Here is a 21798-nt window from a genome sequence, read left to right as displayed (position 1 = left end):
ATCAGTGCACGGCCATTGCACTTCAGCTAGCATCAAGCCGCTACGCCATCACTGCTACGCCATCGCGCATCCTACCGCTATTAGCATCATCACCGGAACACCATTTTGCTGCAACACAAAGCATCACGGAGGGCGAACAATACCTGAATCAGATTGTCGGTCGGAACTTTCCTGGGTCTACAGAATCGGAACAGGACACAGCAGGAAAGTAAAAGTGTGCATGATTGGTGGTGTTTGATCTTTATTTTTGAGAACTTGTGGGTTAATAAATTTGATTGAATTTGCTTCATTCTTTTACGAATTGGGTCACTTTTTTTATTACGATATTGTGTGCAGTCCTTGGTCATAAATCATTCATCATTCGCTATTTCGTTTTGGATTCACTTGGCAGCAATTATTGAACATTTTTCCCTTGTCAATCGGGCGCTTTGGTACATTCTTTTTCATAAAAATATTAAACAAACGTTGAGTTGAGTCGAGACCTTAAAAGATCGATTGTTTTTACACATTCATAGTCAAGGTGAGCGTACGGCAATTATTTTTTCAATCAGTGAGAGTTGATTCAAGTCAGTGGTTTTTACCTGTGTCAGCATAATTATTTAATGATCAGCGGAGATCATTAGGTCGTGTCGGTGTTAACAATATATTCCAAAATTAATTATTTTGATAATTTTGGAAAATTCATGTGTAATTGGCAATTTATTAGTGCAGTTGAAACAAGCGGACGTGTCGACGTGATAAAATCAAAGTTTATTATACTTTTTTTGGAATTCCAATTTTTCTTTTGAAATTTCGGGCTGAGTCAGTTTGTGTCGGAATCTAAGTCAGTTTTTTGTGAAATCCAAGTCAGTTTTGAAAGATCAATATGGAGGACGTCGATTTTAACGAGCTCAAAGAGCAAGACAGGCAGTTAAAGCGGACCATCAATGGAGTGGCAAGGTTCGTCGAAACTTTTTCGATGGAACGGCATGAGAATCAAATCGACGTTCGATTAGAGTTGTTGGAAGATGCAATGAGGAGGTTCCACGTCGTTCAGCGGAAAATCAAGGTGATTTTGGACGAAGAAGACCTCGAATTAAAGCCCGAATCGAAGGAAACTGACGGACAGCGCGATAAACGAGTGAAATCCAAAATTGCCAAGCGTGAGGCAGATTTTGACGAGGCTGCGTCCCAGGTCGAAGAGGTTTACTGCGCAGCGAAATCTTCCCTGCTAGCTTTCAAACGTACGAAACCAGTGTCAGTTGAATCGTCAGAAACATCTTCAAGTTCGGTTATGTCTCGCGTAAAACTTCCTGAAATCCAGCTGCCCCATTTCAGTGGAAGAATTCGAGACTGGGTAACATTCCGCGACATGTTCCAGAGCCTAATCCATAACAACGACCAGCTTTCCCCAATTGACAAATTCACATACTTGAGGTCATCGGTGACGGACGAAGCACTCCAAGAGATCAGCTCAATTGAACTCACGGCAGCAAACTACCAGGTGGCATGGAACGTTTTGGAAAAGCGCTATGAAAACAAAAAGCTCATCGTCAAAGCACATCTGGACGCGCTTTTTGCGATCGAGCCAATACGTCGAGAGCACAGTGAGTCGCTGAATCGCCTCATCAGTGACTTCGACAAAAACTTACAGATGCTGGACAAGATTGGGGAAAACACGGAAAGCTGGTCAACATTGTTAGCTCACATGGTCAGCATGAGATTGGATCCAGTAACTCTTCGGCAGTGGGAAACGCATCACAACTCAAAGGAAGTGCCCACCTACGCCAACTTGATGAACTTCCTTCGAGACCAGTGCTTGGTTCTCCAGTCCCTCGTTGCCAACAATCCTTCTGAGCCACACTATCACCGGTTACGAGGCTCGCCTGAGACAGAGTATCGACGCTTCAGGAACACAACAACACATCTCACCTCGCAGCCTCCTGAACGTTGCGTCTTTTGTGGACAACGCCATAACAACATCTTCCAGTGTTCGAATATGAAGGATTGGTCAGTTCCACAAAGAATTTCCGAAGTACAAAAACGTCGCTTGTGTTTGAATTGTTTAAGACCCGATCATTTTGCCATAAATTGCACCAGAGGAAAATGCAAAATATGTTCCTTTAATCATCACACACTTCTCCATGTCGAATCCTCTCGTAATTTCGCTCGGCCGACCTCACCAAATTACTCCTCCTCCGTTTCCCCATCGCGCAATAGACCCGATTCTGCCAATCAGCGTCAATCAAACCATTGGAGGCAAAGCCCACGCCCACAGCGTACACACAATCAAACAAGTCGACCATCTACCAATTCGTACCCAGTCATTCAAGCACCCAACCCACAAGTCAACCCACAACACACCACAGACAATCTTTCGCACACTTTTGAAATCAGTCAGAAATCCAATGGAAGTTTGAGTCAGCAAGTTTTGTTGTCGACAGCAGTTGTTCGCGTCGAAGATCGGTATGGGAATCACACGTTTGCAAGGACTTTACTTGATTCGTGTTCAGAGTTCTGCTACGTCACGAGTAGCTTTGCACAGAAACTCAATCTCCACGAGTCCTCAGAGACTCTGAAAGTACAGGGAATAGGCAATGTCTCGGTCACTTCAAGAAGAGCTGTAGAAGCGAAAATTCAGCCACGTTTGTCCACCATCTCAAGCTTCTGCGAAATCATTCGGTTCCATGTTCTGCCCAATATAACTCAAACGCTGCCGATCAAACCAGTGCCAATCCAACATCAAAAATCATTGCCGAATGTTGTGTTAGCCGATCCAGATTTCTGGAAACCGGGATCTATAGACATGATTATTGGAGCAGAGTACTTTTTTGAGCTGCTTAAGCAAGGATGTCAGAAGTTTATTGACAATGGTCCAATTTTGCAGAATTCGGTATTCGGATGGATTGTTTCTGGAAAAATGTCGGTACACCAGTCGGAAAATGAGTCAGAAAATCTGTCAGTAAACCATTTAGCAAACCATTCAGAAACGAAGTCAGAAAATCGGTCAGTGAATCATTCAGATAATGAGTCAACAAATCTGTCAGTAACCCAGTCAGAAAACCGTTCAGTATCCCATTCAGTAACCCATTCAGAAAACCTCACAGTAACTCCGTCAGAAAATCATTCAGTAAACCAGTCAGAAAACCGTCCAGTAACCCATTTAGAAAATCATTCAGTAACCCAGTCGGAAAACAATTCAGAACATCTGTCAGAAAATCAGTCAGATATGCAGTCAGTTAATTATACCTTAAACAATTCCCTCAGAACAGCCACCTTTGTAAGTTCTTCAGCCCACCTCGAAGATTTAATCTCAAAGTTCTGGGAATTAGAATCTTGTCACAACAAAACCACGTATTCTATTGAGGAATCAGCATGTGAAGAGCACTTTAAAAGTACCACACGTCGTGATTCAGACGGAAAGTTTTTAGTCACTCTGCCTAAGAAGCCTGGTGTAATCCAACAACTCGGTGACTCACGAAATTCAGCGATGAGACGTTTCATTAGTCTCGAAAAGCGCTTTAATGCAAATCCCGAGTTGAAAGCCATGTATGTCGAGTTCATTCATGAGTACATGTTAATGGGTCATATGCGAGAAGTGACAGAACAAAAAGGTCAGAACGAATCGAGTCAGAATTTTGATTGTCAGATTAGTCAGAAGTCAGAAAGCGTTGTTTATTATCTGCCGCATCATGCCGTGCTCAAACCGGACAGCACAACCACAAAACTACGTGTAGTTTTCGATGCATCGTGTCGCACCTCAACCGGCGTTTCGTTAAACGACGGATTGATGGTGGGCCCAGTTGTTCAGAACGATTTAATGTCCATCATCCTACGCTTCCGTCTGCATCGATATGCTATCAGCGCAGACGTTGAGAAAATGTACAGGATGGTTCGCGTGCAGATTCCAGATCAGCATTTACTACGTATTTTATGGAGAGATTCACCCAATGACCCCATCAAAACATACGAGCTAACCACAGTTACTTACGGTACTGCAAGTGCTCCCTACTTGGCAACCAGATGCTTAAAAATGCTTGGAGAAGAGAATGTTGTAACACATCCCATCGGATCGAGAGTGATACTCGAAGATTTTTACGTCGATGACTGCCTCACAGGCGCCGACTCTCTTGAGGAGGCAAAAACAATCATCAAGGAGACAACTTTTCTCACCGATTCGGCAGGATTCAACTTAAGAAAGTTCAATTCAAATTCCTCCAAGATTTTATCGAAGCTTCCTAATCACATGCTTGACAAGCGGCGAACATTTGAACTCGACAGCTCCAGCAGTACGGTTAAAACACTCGGCATGAAGTGGGATACGTCAGAAGATGAGTTTTGTTTCAGTTTTCCTCAGATGAGGAGTTCAGAATCAGCGATAACGAAGCGAATTGTGCACTCAGACGCAGCTTGCTTGTTCGATCCACTCGGTTTAGTTGGCCCCGTTGTTGTTCAGGCAAAAATCTTCATTCAACAACTATGGCGCCTGAAGAAAGATTGGGATGAGCCTCTGGATGAGAGCTTTCAAAGGTTTTGGATCGAGTACAAGCAGAATTTGTTGGTTTTGGCGTATATCTCAGTTCCTCGTTGGGTCGGATTTAGTCCAACTCTTGAGTCAGTTCAGTTGCACGGTTTTTGCGACGCATCAGAACAAGCCTATGGTGCATGCCTATACTTGCGCTGCGTCAAAACAGATGGTTCGATCACGGTACGGTTAATCACCTCGAAGTCTAGAGTGGCGCCTCTAGAAAACTTGAAGCAGTCGAAAAGAAAAACCTCTATACCACGTCTGGAACTATCATCTGCATTGGTCCTCAGTCATTTATACGAAAGGTTCACTCAAGTCCACCCAAACATCGTCGAGACCTATTTTTGGACAGATTCAATGATTGTCAGGCACTGGCTTGCTTCTCCACCATCACGATGGCAGATGTTCGTCGCAAACCGAGTGTCAGAAATTCAGCACATCACTAAGAACGGAAAATGGAATCATGTAGCCGGAATCGAAAATCCCGCAGACCTGATTTCACGCGGTGCATCTCCTGAGCAGTTGATTAAACAGAGTTTATGGTTTGACGGTCCCACCTGGTTATCACAAGAGCAGCAGTTATGGCCCACAGAAAACGACGAAAGCTCCACAGAAATCGATGCATCCTTGTTAGAAGAGAAACCTAGTACTGCTCTTGTGACTCACGAAGCTCCAACAAACGAAATTTTCGAACTACATGATTCCTTCATCAGTCTCACCAGAATTGTTGCCCTGTTCAAACGATTTCGGCACAACGCTCAGAAGGTGAACAGGAATAACCATATAGTCGGAAACCTCAGTCAGGCCGAATTATCAGAAGCATCACTTACACTGGTCCGCTTATCTCAGGCTGAAAGCTTTGCAGCTGAGTTAAGTGATCTAAAAAAACATGGAGAGGTCAAACCATCGTCGCGGATTGCAGGCTTGGGTCCCTATTTACACGAAGGAGCAATATGAGCAAGAGGACGATTAAGGCATGCGCATATTTCAGCCTCTCGCAAGCATCCATGGATTCTTGACCATCGCCACCCTCTAACAGTCTCCATCGTCAGAGATTTCCACCTGAGACAGTTTCACGCTGGACAACAGCTTTTGATTTCAAGCGTCAGAGAGCAATTTTGGCCTACAAACATGGCAAGTTTAGCTCGTTCCGTTATCCACTCCTGCGTTCCATGTTTTAAAGCCAAACCTAAGGTCGTGAAACAAATCATGGGTGACCTTCCGGCAGTCAGAGTTACAGAAGCTTTTCCATTCAGTCGAGTTGGAGTCGATTATTGTGGTCCGTTTTGTGTCAGTTACCCGAATCGCCGAGCAAGCCCTGTAAAATGCTACGTTGCCGTATTTGTCTGCCTAGTCACCAAGGCAGTTCATCTAGAACTTGTCATGGACCTCACATCGCAAGCTTTCATAGGCGCTTTTCGAAGATTTGTTGGCAGAAGGTCGAAACCAGAGCTTGTCATGTGTGACAATGCCACAACGTTCGTTGGAGCTAGTCGAGAGCTCAAAGAATTGGCCAAAATGTTCCACTCCAAACAATTCCAAGAGTCAATAGTCAGAGATGCGTCAGATCAAGGAATCGAATTCAAGTTTATTCCGCCACGTACGCCCAACTTTGGAGGCCTGTGGGAGGCTCAAGTTTCGAGACCTTTAACCCAGTTGAGTAGCGATCCGTCAGACTTCAGAGCACTTACACCAGGGCACTTTCTGGTACAACGTCCGATGACAGCACTTCCGGATCGTGATCTTACTAATGTCAACACAAATCGACTAACCATGTGGCAAAGAGCTCAACAGCTAACACAACAATTCTGGAAAAAATGGAACACGCAATACTTGTCAGATCTTCAAAATCGTACAAAGTGGTCAAAGGAACAGCAGAACCTAGACATCGGAATGATGGTCTTACTCAAAGAAGAGAATTGTCCACCTCAGAGATGGCCATTGGGTCGTATTGAAAACGTAGTCAGAGGGCAAGATGGTAAAGTAAGAGTAGTTTCAGTTCGAACTCAAAATGGCACGTATGACCGAAGCATTAGTAAAATTTGCCTACTTCCCATCCGCGACAACAATAATGTCGACAACACGAGTCAGTAATTTGTCAGAGAATATTATGTCAGAAAGCTCATCGTCAGAATTCGCATTTGGGCGAAAAATGTCAGTTTATGTCAGAATGTTTGTCAGAAAACGATTTGTCAGAGAATATTATGTCAGAAAGAACTATCGTCAGAATCCGCATATATCGGAAATGTGTCAGTTTATGTCAGAATATGTTAGGTGAAATTTTAAAATTGGTACAAGGATGTATGTTGCAATTTCCAAAAAAAACCGCTAAAGCCTTCCGAACAATTTTCTTTTTCATGACTCCAACCGCTTGAACATCAACCCACTACCGAGAACTTCTGGTCCGGCCCAGCACTACAAGTCCGTCCGGGCAAGCTCGCATTTCGGACGCATCACTGCATCACAAGGTTGGAAATTGGTCTACAAGTTCACCTAGTTACAAAAGAATATTCATCGGTTCTCCGGTCAAGGCATAACATCAGTGCAGAAGGCATCGAGGCTTTAGAATTCATAGAAAGGCAGTCATCATCTAATCATCGATTCCGGAAACGCTTAATTACAATTCATCAGTTAATCATCTATTTGCTGATCAATCCAGCTTCAGGTGCTAACCCCTGGTCGAAGGTCGACGGGTTGAGTATCGAATGAGGTTGGTCATCGCAACGAGCATTGGTCTACGGTTTCTTCATCAATCACAAGCCCCTTATCAACCTCCGGTCGAATGTCGACAGGTTGACATGTGAATCTTCAGTTCAGCACACGTCTTGTATCAACCTCCGGTCGAACGTCGACAGGTGGATACATGGACCAATTTGGAAGAATCAGCAATCAGCCTCTGGTCGGATATCGACAGGCTATACAATTGACCAAATGCATCCATCACCAACTTCGTCATCTGCTTCAGAAGCTTACCAGGCCATCGCGTTCCGGTTCCGGCCGTGCATCTCATCCACCAATTATCCAGTGTCACCATCACCTACAAAAAAAAAAGGGATTTTGAGGAATTTTTTTAAACTTTCGGAAGTTTGAAAATTTACGTTCATCACGAAATCGACACGTCCTATCAAACTTCGTTGCTGTTCACCAGCCAGCAAAGGGTCCAACATCAGCGAGAGAAACAAATTCCTCCACCCAACGGAGGGCACTCAGCTACCCCAACAGCAGCAATACCTGAGCAAGAAGAATGGTGCTATCTATCAGCTGCAGCCCGTATGCTTGGATATGTGAGACTTACCTTCGAAATTGTGTGATTTTACGGCCAAAATCCTCGCTACTTTTTATGTTTCTCTTGCAAAACTTCTGGAACTACATAATTGAAACTAGCCAACCAAAACAACGAGCGAATGTGTTTGTGTCATCCGTCCACCAGTTCTTCGTAGCCACTTTACACACATGGAGAGAAGAGCGAATGCGACCAGAGTATTTAGATTCCAGTATTAAGTTGCGCATACACGGCCAAACTGCTTGTCAACAAAATTTTGTTTGTGAATTGTAATGAGTTGTGAAAATTGTTTGTTAGTATTGTATTCTGTTAGTTGATAAGTTATCCAGCGAATGTATAGATTTAAGATCATGTTTGTAATGTTTGTTTCGAAACCCGTATGGTTTCAAGGGGGCCGGCGTGTTTTGGAACGTCATTATATAGCTGCTATAAAGCAAGAGCCACCCTAGCGACTGAACATAAAAGTGAGTTCTCTCCTGAGAACTCACTCTCCACGACCGATCGTGTGATCGTGTTCGTGGCACGATCTGTTTATCAACATAGCAAAAATAAATCAGTTCGCACCAACCTCCAACCAAGCAACATCGCTTCTAATTAATTAACCCGTCGGTTCGCAAGTCAAGTCGGGAATAAAGGTTAAAGTTTCCCAAAGTCGGTAGTATTTTATTCGTCAGCGGAAGAAAATATTCATCGTGATCAATATCACGCACCTCTAGTGCTACAAAAGAGGTTTAGTTTGGTGCAATTACTTGGGTAGCCTTAATTGCACCCTAATCAAGAACAGTGGTGAAGTTGTGCTGTGAATTGTTCCCCCGGTCGCCCAACTGTTAATACAGTCCACTTCGAAGATATCGAATTTTGTTGGGACGATCCGGAACAAGAGCAATATTGAATTTTCAGGTTTATCGCGGTGAAAACAACTCAGCAATATTTACGCGTTATCATTCCACTCTATCCCAGTGATTTTAGAAATGAATTTTACGTTTCGCTGCGAAATAAATTCGAAATACAAATGCGAAACCACATTTCATACTGTCTAATCGTCGGAAATTGAGCATTTCCCTTGAGTGAGTGCCTTGTTATTCATCCGAAAGCTCCGAAAGCGAAAGAAATGCCTCTTGGACAGCGTGCAAGAGTACGAGATCCGAAGAATGCATCAGGGATGCGAGGTGGTTTTGTCAAAAATCAGGACACCCAGAGGAAAAAAATCCGTATTTTTCAGAACTCCACTTATTTTAGTTAAATTGCATAAATAAAGGAGAAATGTTGGTACTGTTAATGCCTTAATTTATGCAACTGGAAACAAGCATAATCTCGGCAGACCTGCAGTTTAAATGGAAAAACACTATTAACATACTATTTGAGCCAGAGATTACCATCGGTTGATTGGGTAAAACTATTTTATTTAAGAATTGTTCAATGTTTAAATTTAACAAATTAATCCAATTATACCTGTAGTATCGTAAACGAAGTTACCATTGGAATATGTCTTATTGAGTGAAAAATAATAAACATTCTTCTTGGAACCATCAGCTAGAGTGGAAGTGTCAGTAAGAACTCACACTAGAAGATAGTGGCCCTTTTGAAGATACTACATTGGCGACGAGGATAAAAAATAAATAAAGCCGCTTAAATCTTAGGTGAGTAGTGATCAGAATACTTAGGTTCTGTTATTGTGGTAAGAGACTAAATTTGGAAACGAACCAGTCGCTTGAATGCGAATCGAAAGTCTGGTTTCGTTCTGCATTCTGCAGGTGTAGTTAGAAATGGATCAGGCACTTAAATGTGCAGTTGAAGGCTGATTCCATTCTGCCAAAAGGCAGGCGATTAGAAACGAACCAGTCGCTTGAATGCGAATTGGAAGTCTGGTTTCGTTCTGCAAAATGCAGGTAGTAGTTGAAATGGATCAGGCACTTAAATGTGCAGTTGAAGGCTGATTCCATTCTGCCAAAAGGCAGGTTGTTTGTTTCATAGATGGTAAATGTGCAGTTCGGAGACTGATTTCATTCTGCAGAAATGCAATTGTAAGATGAGATGTTGTTTGATCTGATAGTTTTTTTTTTCTCTGTGGAGATTTTGGAGTTGACAGGATGCAGAAAGACTTGAGAAATTGTACAGAATTTTGATCACCTACTTTGTTTGGCTGATTGTTGTAAAATAGATCGACAAATTTACTACAGTAAAAAAAAGTTCTAACATTGTGAATGGCTACGGAGAAATGCACTATGCAATTCGAGAGATACTGCGGTGATGCCAGTGTTGTGAATGTTTGATCGGTTTAATTAATGTAAGTAAAGTATATTTAACTAGTTTGTCATGAGAAAAGTATGATGCTATATTATTGTTGTTAGTCAATTGAAATACGAGCAGTAATGACTAATGACATGGATGAAAATACTGCTAAGAAAAAAAAAGTTATAGGGATATATAAGATATTTCGTATATTGCTAATACGTTCCCCAATATTTGATGATATACTTAAAGATGAACAAGGATGTTTTTTTTTTAAATTAAGCCTTGTTTTGTAAACCTAGAAGGTGAAGAATAGCTGTTTGAATATATAGTTTCGTGCATGAAGTTGTGAGTTCAGTTATGAATAGTAGGTATCTGTTTACAATAAAACAAACTTGAAGTTTAAAAAAGAATCATAAAAAAAAAGAAAGTAAATGTAGTATCGTAAACGAAGTTACCATTGGAATATGTCTTATTGAGTGAAAAATAATAAACATTCTTCTTGGAACCATCAGCTAGAGTGGAAGTGTCAGTAAGAACTCACACTAGAAGATAGTGGCCCTTTTGAAGATACTACAATACCTAATTAAGTTATTTTTTGGAAAGTCATGATAATTCAGTGTGTCCTTTTTTTGTCTTTATTAGAGATACTTTCAGCCTTTGGGTGGTTCGTCTCTAAAAGACTATTTTAAAAATAAGAACAAATCAGGACAAATTCAAAAAAAGTAGGACTGTCTCTCGAAAATCAGGAGAACCTGAATAATCATTAATCCTGGCATCTTTGGCGTGCATACATGGGATGGGATCTTCGGATTTTCCCTTACCGATGCGCGTTCGTTAAGGGAAAGCCCCTTACCCAAAGTATTTTTATTATAGGGTAACCTACATCAGGTCGTGCATGATTATTTTCGACGATGATTACGTAGTTGTTATGCATTTCTTCACATCTAGTATAGTATAGCAATAGGGAGCTAGAAAATAGTAACGTAGGAGACCTGAGATCATGCTTCTCCTACTGCGTCAAAAAACCTTAATTAAGAGGCATCGCGACGCTCATATGCACTCGTGAAGACTTTAAGTGGTCAAACTCGATTCTTGATTTTTTTCTCATACGGTTACACTAAGGTTTTTTTAGGTGGCATGAAATCAATCGTTCACGTATACGACTTGGAATATTTTCGCTAAAAAAGAGGCAATTTGTGTGAGCCGTGTAGAAGAAACTTACTTACTTACTTACTTACTTACTTACTTACTTACTTACTTACTTACTTACTTACTTACTTACTTACTTACTTACTTACTTACTTACTTACTTACTTACTTACTTACTTACTTACTTACTTATTTACTTACTTACTTACTTACTTACTTACTTACTTACTTACTTACTTACTTACTTACTTACTTACTTACTTACTTACTTACTTACTTACTTACTTACTTACTTACTTACTTACTTACTTACTTACTTACTTACTTACTTACTTACTTACTTACTTACTTACTTACTTACTTACTTACTTACTTACTTACTTACTTACTTACTTACTTACTTACTTACTTACTTACTTACTTACTTACTTACTTACTTACTTACTTACTTACTTACTTACTTACTTACTTACTTACTTACTTACTTACTTACTTACTTACTTACTTACTTACTTACTTACTTACTTACTTACTTACTTACTTACTTACTTACTTACTTACTTACTTACTTACTTACTTACTTACTTACTTACTTACTTACTTACTTACTTACTTACTTACTTACTTACTTACTTACTTACTTACTTACTTACTTACTTACTTACTTACTTACTTACTTACTTACTTACTTACTTACTTACTTACTTACTTACTTACTTACTTACTTACTTACTTACTTACTTACTTACTTACTTACTTACTTACTTACTTACTTACTTACTTACTTACTTACTTACTTACTTACTTACTTACTTACTTACTTACTTACTTACTTACTTACTTACTTACTTACTTACTTACTTACTTACTTACTTACTTACTTACTTACTTACTTACTTACTTACTTACTTACTTACTTACTTACTTACTTACTTACTTACTTACTTACTTACTTACTTACTTACTTACTTACTTACTTACTTACTTACTTACTTACTTACTTACTTACTTACTTACTTACTTACTTACTTACTTACTTACTTACTTACTTACTTACTTACTTACTTACTTACTTACTTACTTACTTACTTACTTACTTACTTACTTACTTACTTACTTACTTACTTACTTACTTACTTACTTACTTACTTACTTACTTACTTACTTACTTACTTACTTACTTACTTACTTACTTACTTACTTACTTACTTACTTACTTACTTACTTACTTACTTACTTACTTACTTACTTACTTACTTACTTACTTACTTACTTACTTACTTACTTACTTACTTACTTACTTACTTACTTACTTACTTACTTACTTACTTACTTACTTACTTACTTACTTACTTACTTACTTACTTACTTACTTACTTACTTACTTACTTACTTACTTACTTACTTACTTACTTACTTACTTACTTACTTACTTACTTACTTACTTACTTACTTACTTACTTACTTACTTACTTACTTACTTACTTACTTACTTACTTACTTACTTACTTACTTACTTACTTACTTACTTACTTACTTACTTACTTACTTACTTACTTACTTACTTACTTACTTACTTACTTACTTACTTACTTACTTACTTACTTACTTACTTACTTACTTACTTACTTACTTACTTACTTACTGATGAAACTCATCACTATTGGTCACCCTGAGATGATGATAACGCCGTAAAGTAGACTAGCAGGCAAACCATTTATCCACCGCTATAATGATGCCAGTTGTTCATTCTTTTGAAATTTGGCTCATCATTAAGCGGGAAAAGTTGTAATTAAGGCAAAAGACAAAATAAAAATCCTCTTTGGTTTCTACTGTTCCCGGAACCACAACTGTTCTTTTTCGTTTTCCGAAATGGTCTGACACAACACTTACTTAGGGTACTTACTTTCGTTTCTTTAAAATTTGGTAATCAGAAATGAAATAAACTTTACACATGTATTAACTTAGTTTTTTAGCTAAGCTTAACTTAGCCTGCTTGACTACTCATATCCAACTTAAATCGTTGAACCCGAAATGCTTCACAAAAAACTTTTGCGAACGTTGAGATTTCTTATTACAAAAACAAAAAATAATACATTTTGAGCTCCATAATCACTGGCGTGGCCTAGTAGAACGATTTCCACATCGCTCTACTCCGTGATTGATCGAGGCCATCAATTTTATCATAAAACATTCATTTTGCGTGGCAAATAAGCAAAATTATGGTGACAAATTTTCTTGGTTACTTACTTTTATAACTGACTGTATGTTCGATGTTTGCCACCGATAAAGTACTGATATCAAGTCATTTGGCCCATGCAATTATACAATTTAAGAAATAAAAAGTTTCCAAGCGATGAAGTTTTTTGTACAACTGTGATAGTATTCATAAAACTAAACTTCTGTGAATTTTTCAGAGATTAACATTAAACGATGGTAACATTGTCAAAAGAAAGATACAAAAGCAATACTGCCAGTAGAAGTTGTAGCATTTGAGTTAGTTTTACTTTTTGTTGATAAAATATTCTCTGCGTGTACCTGTCATTATTGTCCAGCTCTGTTTACAGTTGGAATATAGTGTAAACAAAACAGATGAAGAGCAAAGCAAACAAATAAATTGGCAGCTCTTCTTTTTCGCACCTTTAGAGCAAGTTCACTGGTGTTGAGAAAAAGCGGTATAAATTTTGACATTTTGAAATTTTACCATGCAAAAATGTTTTCAAGATTCTTGGGCGCTGTATTTTTTTATAACACTGTTTCTATTTCAGCCGTATGTGATAGAAATATTGCCATTTTTGCATCACAGCATGCGAAACTACAACACTTTTGCTAAACAATTTGAAGGCCACAGATCTTGAAAATGTTTTTGACTAGCAAAATTTTCAAAATGGGCAAAAATTACAAAATTTCTACCACTTTTTCCCAACACCAGTGAACTTGCTCTTACTTTGCTAGTCACCATCGCTATTCGCTTTTCTCGCGAGTGTGCTGCTATTGCCTGCCGGAGAATAACACCGAGGCAGTTACCCTGAGCTGGTCCGAAATATGCCGCATCTGTTGGAAGTGCCTCCATGATTGATCGGAAACTCCCGGTAGACGAAAACGAGCAGAAATTCAGACGAAACCAGAGCATTACGTCGTCCAGTACAACCCGGTGAACTTTTCTAGGAACGAAGAGCTGACATCTACTCGACCACGGTTTGCGGGTTGGAGCCTCACCGTAAGTTATCCTCGTTGGAAGTATCTGGTGGCGTGATTGTGGCTAGCAGTAGCTCTGGCAGCCAGCAGCCAAGTACGCTTAGACCCAGAATAGGGTGAGTACAGCGAGGTGATTGAAAAAGGCAGTTGGGCTGATTGAAAGTGTTTATTGTAGGGTAGCTGCTCGATAGTTGCTGATGTTGTGGCGGAGGTCATGCCCATCTCGGTCTTGCTAGAGGAAGATATCTTCTGCTACGAGAACAAGTACATGCCTGATGTGTGGAAACATGCTAGACAGGCCTCGATGTCCAGCTGGCAGCACCGCGGCCGACGGACCCATCGCTTGATCCATAATGTCAAATTTTGGATGGATCGGAGATATGAAGAGGTAGATTTCTGCATGACACAGTTCTTGTCTGGTCACGGATGCTTCATGCAGTACCACCATCGTTTTGGACACGTGGCCTCACTATTCTGCCCAACCTGCGGTGACATAGTTGAGACACCAGAGCACGTAGTGTTCAACTATCCGAGGTTCGAAAGGGTACACACTAACATGCTTGCCGCCTTGTGGAGAATGTGTGAGGATGCCAATACTTGGCGCATGGTCAGCGATGGGTTGGCCCGCATCATGACTGCCCTGCCGAGGAGTTGGAACCAGCACCAGTCCGCGGACTGCCCTGCCGAGGAGTTGGAACCAGCACCAGTCCGCGACCGGTGTATGATGACTGCTTCGTCGTGGAGCATCTGAGTAGCGTGCGTCCGAACCTGGCAGTGCGTATGATTTTTTTTTCACAAGATGGAAATTTGACTTCAAACCATAACAGCCGGGTGTTCGCTGCCGTGAGTGGGTTCGTCCCACTAAAACCACCTTGGGCTTCGTGTGTCAGATGCGCCCCTTGGTTTCACCCTATGATACTACATCAAGGGGTAGGCTGTGCTCATGCACTTTTACATCTCACCCTTTTCCTTTTATTCTTTCTCAATTTTGATCTTTCTCCTTGATCATCGTTCTGCTTTATCCTCTTTCTCCTTTTTCCTCCTTCTCCTTTTCCTCTATCCCTAATTTCAGACTGGTATGGAAGACCTCGAGACGTTTGCCGGTTAGGTAACTCTATCATTGTAACTCACGCCCGTCACAGCATCCACTAGCCCGGGGACCTCGAAACGTGTGCAGGTTAGGTAACGCTTTCAAAGTAACTTGCGCCCGTCACAGCAACCACTCCCGCAGGATTTCTTACCACCAAGGCGTGGTCGATTGAGAATCTACCAAGCTAGAATCCCGTCACGACCACCCCAAATGGTATCTCCGCTTCCTTTTGCTGCAGGAAAGACCGCAGCTGAGTACGTGAGATCTTCTAAGTCCCACCACACGTATGATTCCAGATTAGGGTTATACCGCGCCCTAAGATCGAGATGCTTTGTAATTGAAGTGTCATACGAGGCCCAAGACCTCTCGCTCTCTCTGTTCATGATCTTTCCTGGTTCTTATCAGATCGCGCATGATTTGCGAGATTTCGTCGACTATAGCACGCCACGAATGTTCGTCGCGACACATTTCACTCACAATGTTTTCGGCGTTTAAATTTTGAAGTTGTTGGCGCCTAGAAATGAACCTGGGACGCTGCTCCTTGAATTTTACGCACTCCTCTAACAGCTCTTGCTTTGTAACACTCCATATCCACCGCCAAAGTTATGTCGATGGGAACCATGCCCGCGATGACAAAAGCTGCATCTGCTGATATGGTCCTGTACGCACAGGAAACTCGCATAGCTATCAGCCGATGTGTGCTCCGTAATTAGGACCTGTTGCGCTCTACCTCTATCGCGTAGCTCCAGGCCGCTCCTCCGTATCATAGTTTCGACAGTGCCACGCTCGCAAGAAGACGTCTCTTGCTACTTTTTGAACCATGGCAGTTCGGCATAATCCAGGTCAATGAATCTATGACTTTCGATGCACTTTTACAACATTATTTGACATGCGCACCAAAATTTAAGCGATGGTCGACCATTACTCCAAGGTATTTCAGCTGCTGTTTCAAAGATGTCGTGTGGCTTTCAACAGAAATCTCCATGTGCGGCACAACTATTTTGTTGGTCACGAGCAGAACTTCGGTTTTATGGTGAGCTATCTGAAGCTTAACTTCTTCCATCCAGATGCCAACCTTTTCTACGGACACCGTTGCAAGGTCTTCTACCTCCTCGATTGTTTCGCCGGTGATCATGAGCACGATATCGTCAGAAAATCCGACTATCTGCATGCCTGCTGGTAGTTTCAGCGTTAACACCTCATTATACATGGCATTCCAAAGCACAGGTCCGAGTATGTAACCCTGTGGAACACCCGCTGTTAGGGCAGTAGATCGTAACCCAGTTTCGGTTTCGTACGTCAGGATTCAATTTTCAAAAAAGCTTCCTATTATCCTGCAGAGGGTATTGGGAACACACATCCTCTAAAGCGCTTTGGCAATCGTTTCCCAGCTGGCATTGTTGAAGGCATTCTTAACGTCAATCGTCACAATGGTGCAGTGACAAACACCTGTCCGATTCTTTTTATATGCGCGCTTCGCGTACTCTGTCACCATTCGGATGGCGTCCACCGTAGATCTCCCTTTCCGAAAACCGAACTGTCTGTCTGACAGTCCACTTTCGCCTTCTGTGTTGATAATAAGTCTGTTGAATATTATCCTCTCCAGTAGCTTCCCAAGGGTGTCCAGCAGACAAATGGGTCTATATGATGATGGATGCCCCGAGGGTTTCCCAGGTTTCGGTAGTAGCACCAACTTCGCCGTTTTCCACGAATTGGGAAAAGATCCCTCGTCGAGACACTTTTGAACCACCACTCTGAAGGTATCCGGAATGGTCTGTACCGCCACCTTCAGTACTGCATTTGGGATTCCGTCCGGACCAGGGGCCTTATTCACCGCAAGTTTCTTAGCGATAGCCACAAGTTCTTCGTTCGTTACTGTGTATGATATCTCCACCGTTACCGTCGCGAAGTATCCGAGTCAAACGCGCTCTCTGCGATGGAGGAGGCGGGCAAAAAGCCTAGGGTTGCCAGCCCAAAAATTGTCAGCCAAAGGATGGAGGAAGACCGAACCATAGTCGGAGTAGAATGCCATTTTGGTGGGGGGCCTTCGAGTAAATAGTGTGCGTCCGATGCTAGCAGTAAAGCATATAAAGATAAGACCTTCCCTTCTGCGTAAGCTGAGCTGTTTGGTACGTCGCGAACGTTGTGTAGGATACCTCCACCGCCGCGGAGTATCCGAGTAGAACACGCTCCCTACGACGGAAGCTACGGGGATAAGACTTTACCTTCTTCGCAGTCGAACTCGTAGGAGGAAGAGTATTCACGCCGCGGAATACTCTCGGGTGGAGTGACTTCACGTCGTCGGCGGGTGATCATCCGAGTAGCTTCGTAAAGCCCCGGACGTGTGCTGTGACAGGCGCGTGTCCAGTATAAGTTGCTCTCGATTCGGAACACGGACGGGCAAAGAGGAGTGGGCCTCGAGACAAACCGAGCGGAGCAATGATCTCCAGCAGTTAGAGGAGAGGTCATTGGTCTCTAGCAGTGGTCTTGAACAGAGGCGGAGCGCACGATAATCGTAGAAACCAAGCGAGCCTCGAGTTACGAGTAAAGGCCGGACCTCGAGTCGTCAGAAGAGTCTTGAATCGTAACAAGAGGCAGGGTGTATGCTGGAGTAGTACGTATAAACGAGTATTGCCGTTGAGCGCTTTGAATACTCGCTCAAAGCGCCCAACGGCAATACTCGTTTATACGTACTACTCCCGCCCATCGCCCATCACGGGTATAGCTTTCGTGGCATGTCCGGTGGGAATTATGGCCAGAGGCCCCAGGCGGACTTTATGGCGTAGGGGTACATAGTATCTAAAGTCGACCAATTGCACCCATGGACCCTAAATAGCATATTGGGGAGACGGGGTGGCTCGCCGTGCTTTGGAATAAAATCCTTAAAAAGGATTTACCACCTGGGTGATCAACTAATAAAAAAAAAACTAGGGTGGTACAAAATCCAAAACGTCTGTTTTGTGCCGAAAACATGAATCCGCCAAACTGCCCCGAGGCACGGCCAATCGGGACTTTTTGGCCTTTGACCAATGCAAAGCAACGAAAAAACAAAAAACCAGCTGATGACATCGAAAAAATTCAAAAAGGTTTTGCCAAAAGTGGTAAAAATAGTGGGTAACTCTACTGTGCAGAAGGTTATGAGTCATGTTCGAGGAAAAGTGTGAGGTCTGGCTTATGATTGAAGATTTTCATCAAATAATTGTACATCGTTTGGTAGGACACAAATAATGAAACAGTGTGCTAAATAAAATAAATACAATTTAATAAAACAATATTTCTTTTTTATTTTGAAAGTGTGCTTATAAATTATGGAAATTATGCAGTCTTTATCTTAGGATTTAAAAAAATTGAATTTATTGATGTTTTTCCTCTAATGTTTTACTGAAACCTTAAAATTTGGGTGATCATCGTGTATTAGGGTGTGTCGAATTGCAACTTTTCTCGAATTAAAAAAACCCTACAGCCTTAAAAGTTTCATTTTTGTTCAAATCTCACACAGAATTTTGGCAGATTTAAACGCGATCTAGGAACCCATATTTCGATTTGAAAAAAAAGCAAAAAAAAAAAATTCGGAGAATATAATTTTTTCGGCTTTCCCATGCGATGTGATCGAAAGTCCTAGATAAGGAGCTTTCTGCAAAATTTCCTGGCTACAACTTTTCCCAAGAATGCAAAGCAGCAACGGAAACTTCAGCTTATGTCTGTTTTTTTTTTTAACATGGAATGTTACTTGTGAAAAACTGCATTTGATTAGTTCATAGGTTTCAACCTAATAGAAAACAACAACAGTCACATAACTTTTCCATAAAGTAGAGACTGATGAAAAAGTGGTGATTATATGATAATGATTGAACAATAAACTTTTATGACTACGTTTAAATCGACTCAAATAGATTAAATTGTATAGTAATAAGGGAAACAAATAATGCCTCTTGAAGCCAAAGATTCTTCAAATAATCTAGCAAAATATTTTTCATGAAAACGCTGTACGAAATTTTTCTACCTTTTGTTATAAAGTTAATTTAAAAAATGGTTTTTTTATTCAACTAACTCTCAAATCACATGAAACAGCATCAACTTTTTTTGCAGCCTAATTGTATTTTAAAAATTGATTGTACCTGGGTCAAACCATATGCATTATCACCAACCCGGTATTTCATCCTCCAACCTGACGTGACTAACTTGACACGAATTGATAAACATGTATAATTTAACATAAACCCCTATTTCCGCCAATTTTTATCTAATACCTCCCCCTTTCACGTGTGATGCGGTTGAATCGAAACGCGCGCCCCTATCTGCATACACATAAATTTCACCCCCTAGGAATGTGTCTACCCCTCGGAGAATTGCGCCTGGCACATCTTTCCACGCGCGATAATCGTCTTCCGAATCCGGAAAATGTGTGTTCAATCTAACTTACAAATATTTGCATAAAATATTCAAAGCATCTTCCCTGATTTAACCCGGGACCTGACGCGTCGCGCGCGGCATGTTCTCTTGCGATTTTTGACGGTTGCGAAATGCGACGTGTGGCAAAATGTTGATACCACCTCCTCGTCCCAGTCTACTTCCGCTTCTTTGCTGTCTCTTATATCTCATTCTGTGGAGCTGGAGGGGAGCTGTAGTGATGATGATGATGCTGATGATGATGTTTATTACAGTTGTTGGGCAAATTGCGTGGAGCCAAACACAATTTTTGACCTGGCAAGACTTTTTCGATCCAGAACCGGAACCGGAAGCCTCACATGGTGGGAACATGAAGCGGGTGCTGGGGCAATGTTGGATTAGCAATCACAAATATTGGAATTGCTGGGGAAAGCTTCGCTATAGGTACCTGGCTACAACGTACAGAGGTTATCATTCAAACATCGTGATTTGTGTGAGGTGTTGATCTCTCGCCGTAATTGGGGGAAGCGCGGTGATAGTAATGATTTCAGATTTCTGACAACATTCTGGCGCTGGCAATATCGTGGAAGTGCTAATTTAATAATGAAATGATGTGTCAATTTTTAATGCATTTCGACAGGTGAAATTTGATGTAAGGTGAGTGAAATATTCAATTTGAACCATAGGGAAATGCTGTGATTTTTAAAGTCAAACCAGGGAAGTCTGTATTATAAAATCGCACTCTGCTTCTTTGACTGCAATTTGATGTGTACAGAAGTTTTTCACATTATTTAATGATTTTTGTACCTTTTTTGTTTCAAACAAGAATGCTTAGTTTCTAGCTGATCATGAACAACCTCCATTTTCGTTGCACTATGACATTATTTTGTTGATTCAATCAAATACCACCGCAAACTAATTTTGAAAAATTATAGGGGAGAATGGGGTAACGTGGGCCATAGAGAAACGCGAACCATTCTACATATCTCAGCTGTGTGTTGAGATTAAAATTATCAATCCAAATCCAACTGTCATCGCTGTCGCTTCGCGAGAGCATTTATTTCTAGATGTTGTTGACTTATGTACGCATTATATGCTTGTTTTCTACTTACTGCTTATGCTCATGCTTTTGATACGTACACAGCCAGATATTTTCAGCATCCCGGTGAATAGTAAAAATACATTTACTATCCATCTTATCAAGGCCGGGCCCACTGTGCAGCATTGGACGCAGAGACGACTGGAACCAGGGGAGGAAGAAACGTGGACACAGTACCATACGTTCCCATGTTTATTTGATATTAATTCGTTGAGAACATAGATGCTAAGATATTTCTATGCTCCTTGGAGTTGGGCCTTGCGGTTCTTCCTTCAAGGGATGGAAATGAGGACAATGACAATACATGAAACTCTTCTTTAACCATCATACACTGTTTAATTTTGAATCCTTGTGCCTTCATCTCAGGTCATCGACCATGGTTATAGCGCCATTGCTCGCGTTTGAAAATGTTTGTAAGAGCAGAGAAATAATTAATACAGCACCAAAATCCTTAGAATTTTTCCATTCTAAAAGATTTCAGTACCAAAAAAGCAATACATACACTATGAACACCAAGTTTACCTGTTTTCTGCGATTTAAATAGCAAACTAATGAAAACTTAAACAACATTACGACAGACAAGAATGCCATGTGAATGGTAAAGTGTCTTAAATAAAAAAAAAATAATAATAATAATAAACAACATTATCATTCACTGCACCTGCACAATTTCAATCAAGTCTCGGAATTTTTGAAATATGTTTTGCATCAAAGTGTTTAAAAAATTCCTATTTCAAAGCTTTTAGATGCATCAGAGACCAAAGAGAGTGTAATAGTACAATAATTTCGACCCGAATTGATTTTACGCAACTTGTGCAAATGGTTGCTAGTGTATGGAGCCCTTAAAA

The 21798-nt window shown here is 41.0% G+C and overlaps 1 protein-coding gene and 1 long non-coding RNA gene across 2 annotated transcripts; one reads left to right on the top strand and one right to left on the bottom strand.

Moving 5' to 3' along the window:
• The first annotated feature begins 865 nt into the window (after nt 1–865).
• LOC129741670 (uncharacterized) lies at nt 866–5464 on the top strand. Its single transcript, XM_055733418.1, has 2 exons — nt 866–2802; nt 3247–5464. Exons 1-2 carry the CDS (start codon nt 866–868, stop codon nt 5462–5464), a joined length of 4155 nt encoding a protein of 1384 aa, XP_055589393.1.
• Nucleotides 5465–7167: 1703 nt separating this feature from the next.
• On the bottom strand, nt 7168–7872 carry LOC129743326 (uncharacterized). The gene is made up of 3 exons (XR_008736602.1): nt 7803–7872; nt 7606–7738; nt 7168–7544 (listed from the first exon to the last, which is right to left on the bottom strand). It is a non-coding gene; the product is annotated as an uncharacterized LOC129743326 (long non-coding RNA).
• Between the last annotated feature and the right edge of the window lie 13926 nt (nt 7873–21798).

The sequence above is a fragment of the Uranotaenia lowii genome, chromosome 2 (assembly GCF_029784155.1).
Source record: "Uranotaenia lowii strain MFRU-FL chromosome 2, ASM2978415v1, whole genome shotgun sequence".
Taxonomy (NCBI): Eukaryota; Metazoa; Arthropoda; class Insecta; order Diptera; family Culicidae; genus Uranotaenia; species Uranotaenia lowii.
Note: the sequence above shows the minus strand (reverse complement) of the source record. Positions and strands in the feature narration are given on the sequence as shown.

Bases quoted from the DNA above. Each gene is read 5' to 3' on its own strand.
- LOC129741670 (XM_055733418.1), top strand. From the start codon at position 866: ATGGAGGACGTCGATTTTAACGAGCTCAAAGAGCAAGACAGGCAGTTA. The intron at 2,803-3,246 runs GTACTTTTTTGA...CAATTCCCTCAG, and splicing joins GACATGATTATTGGAGCAGA to AACAGCCACCTTTGTAAGTT.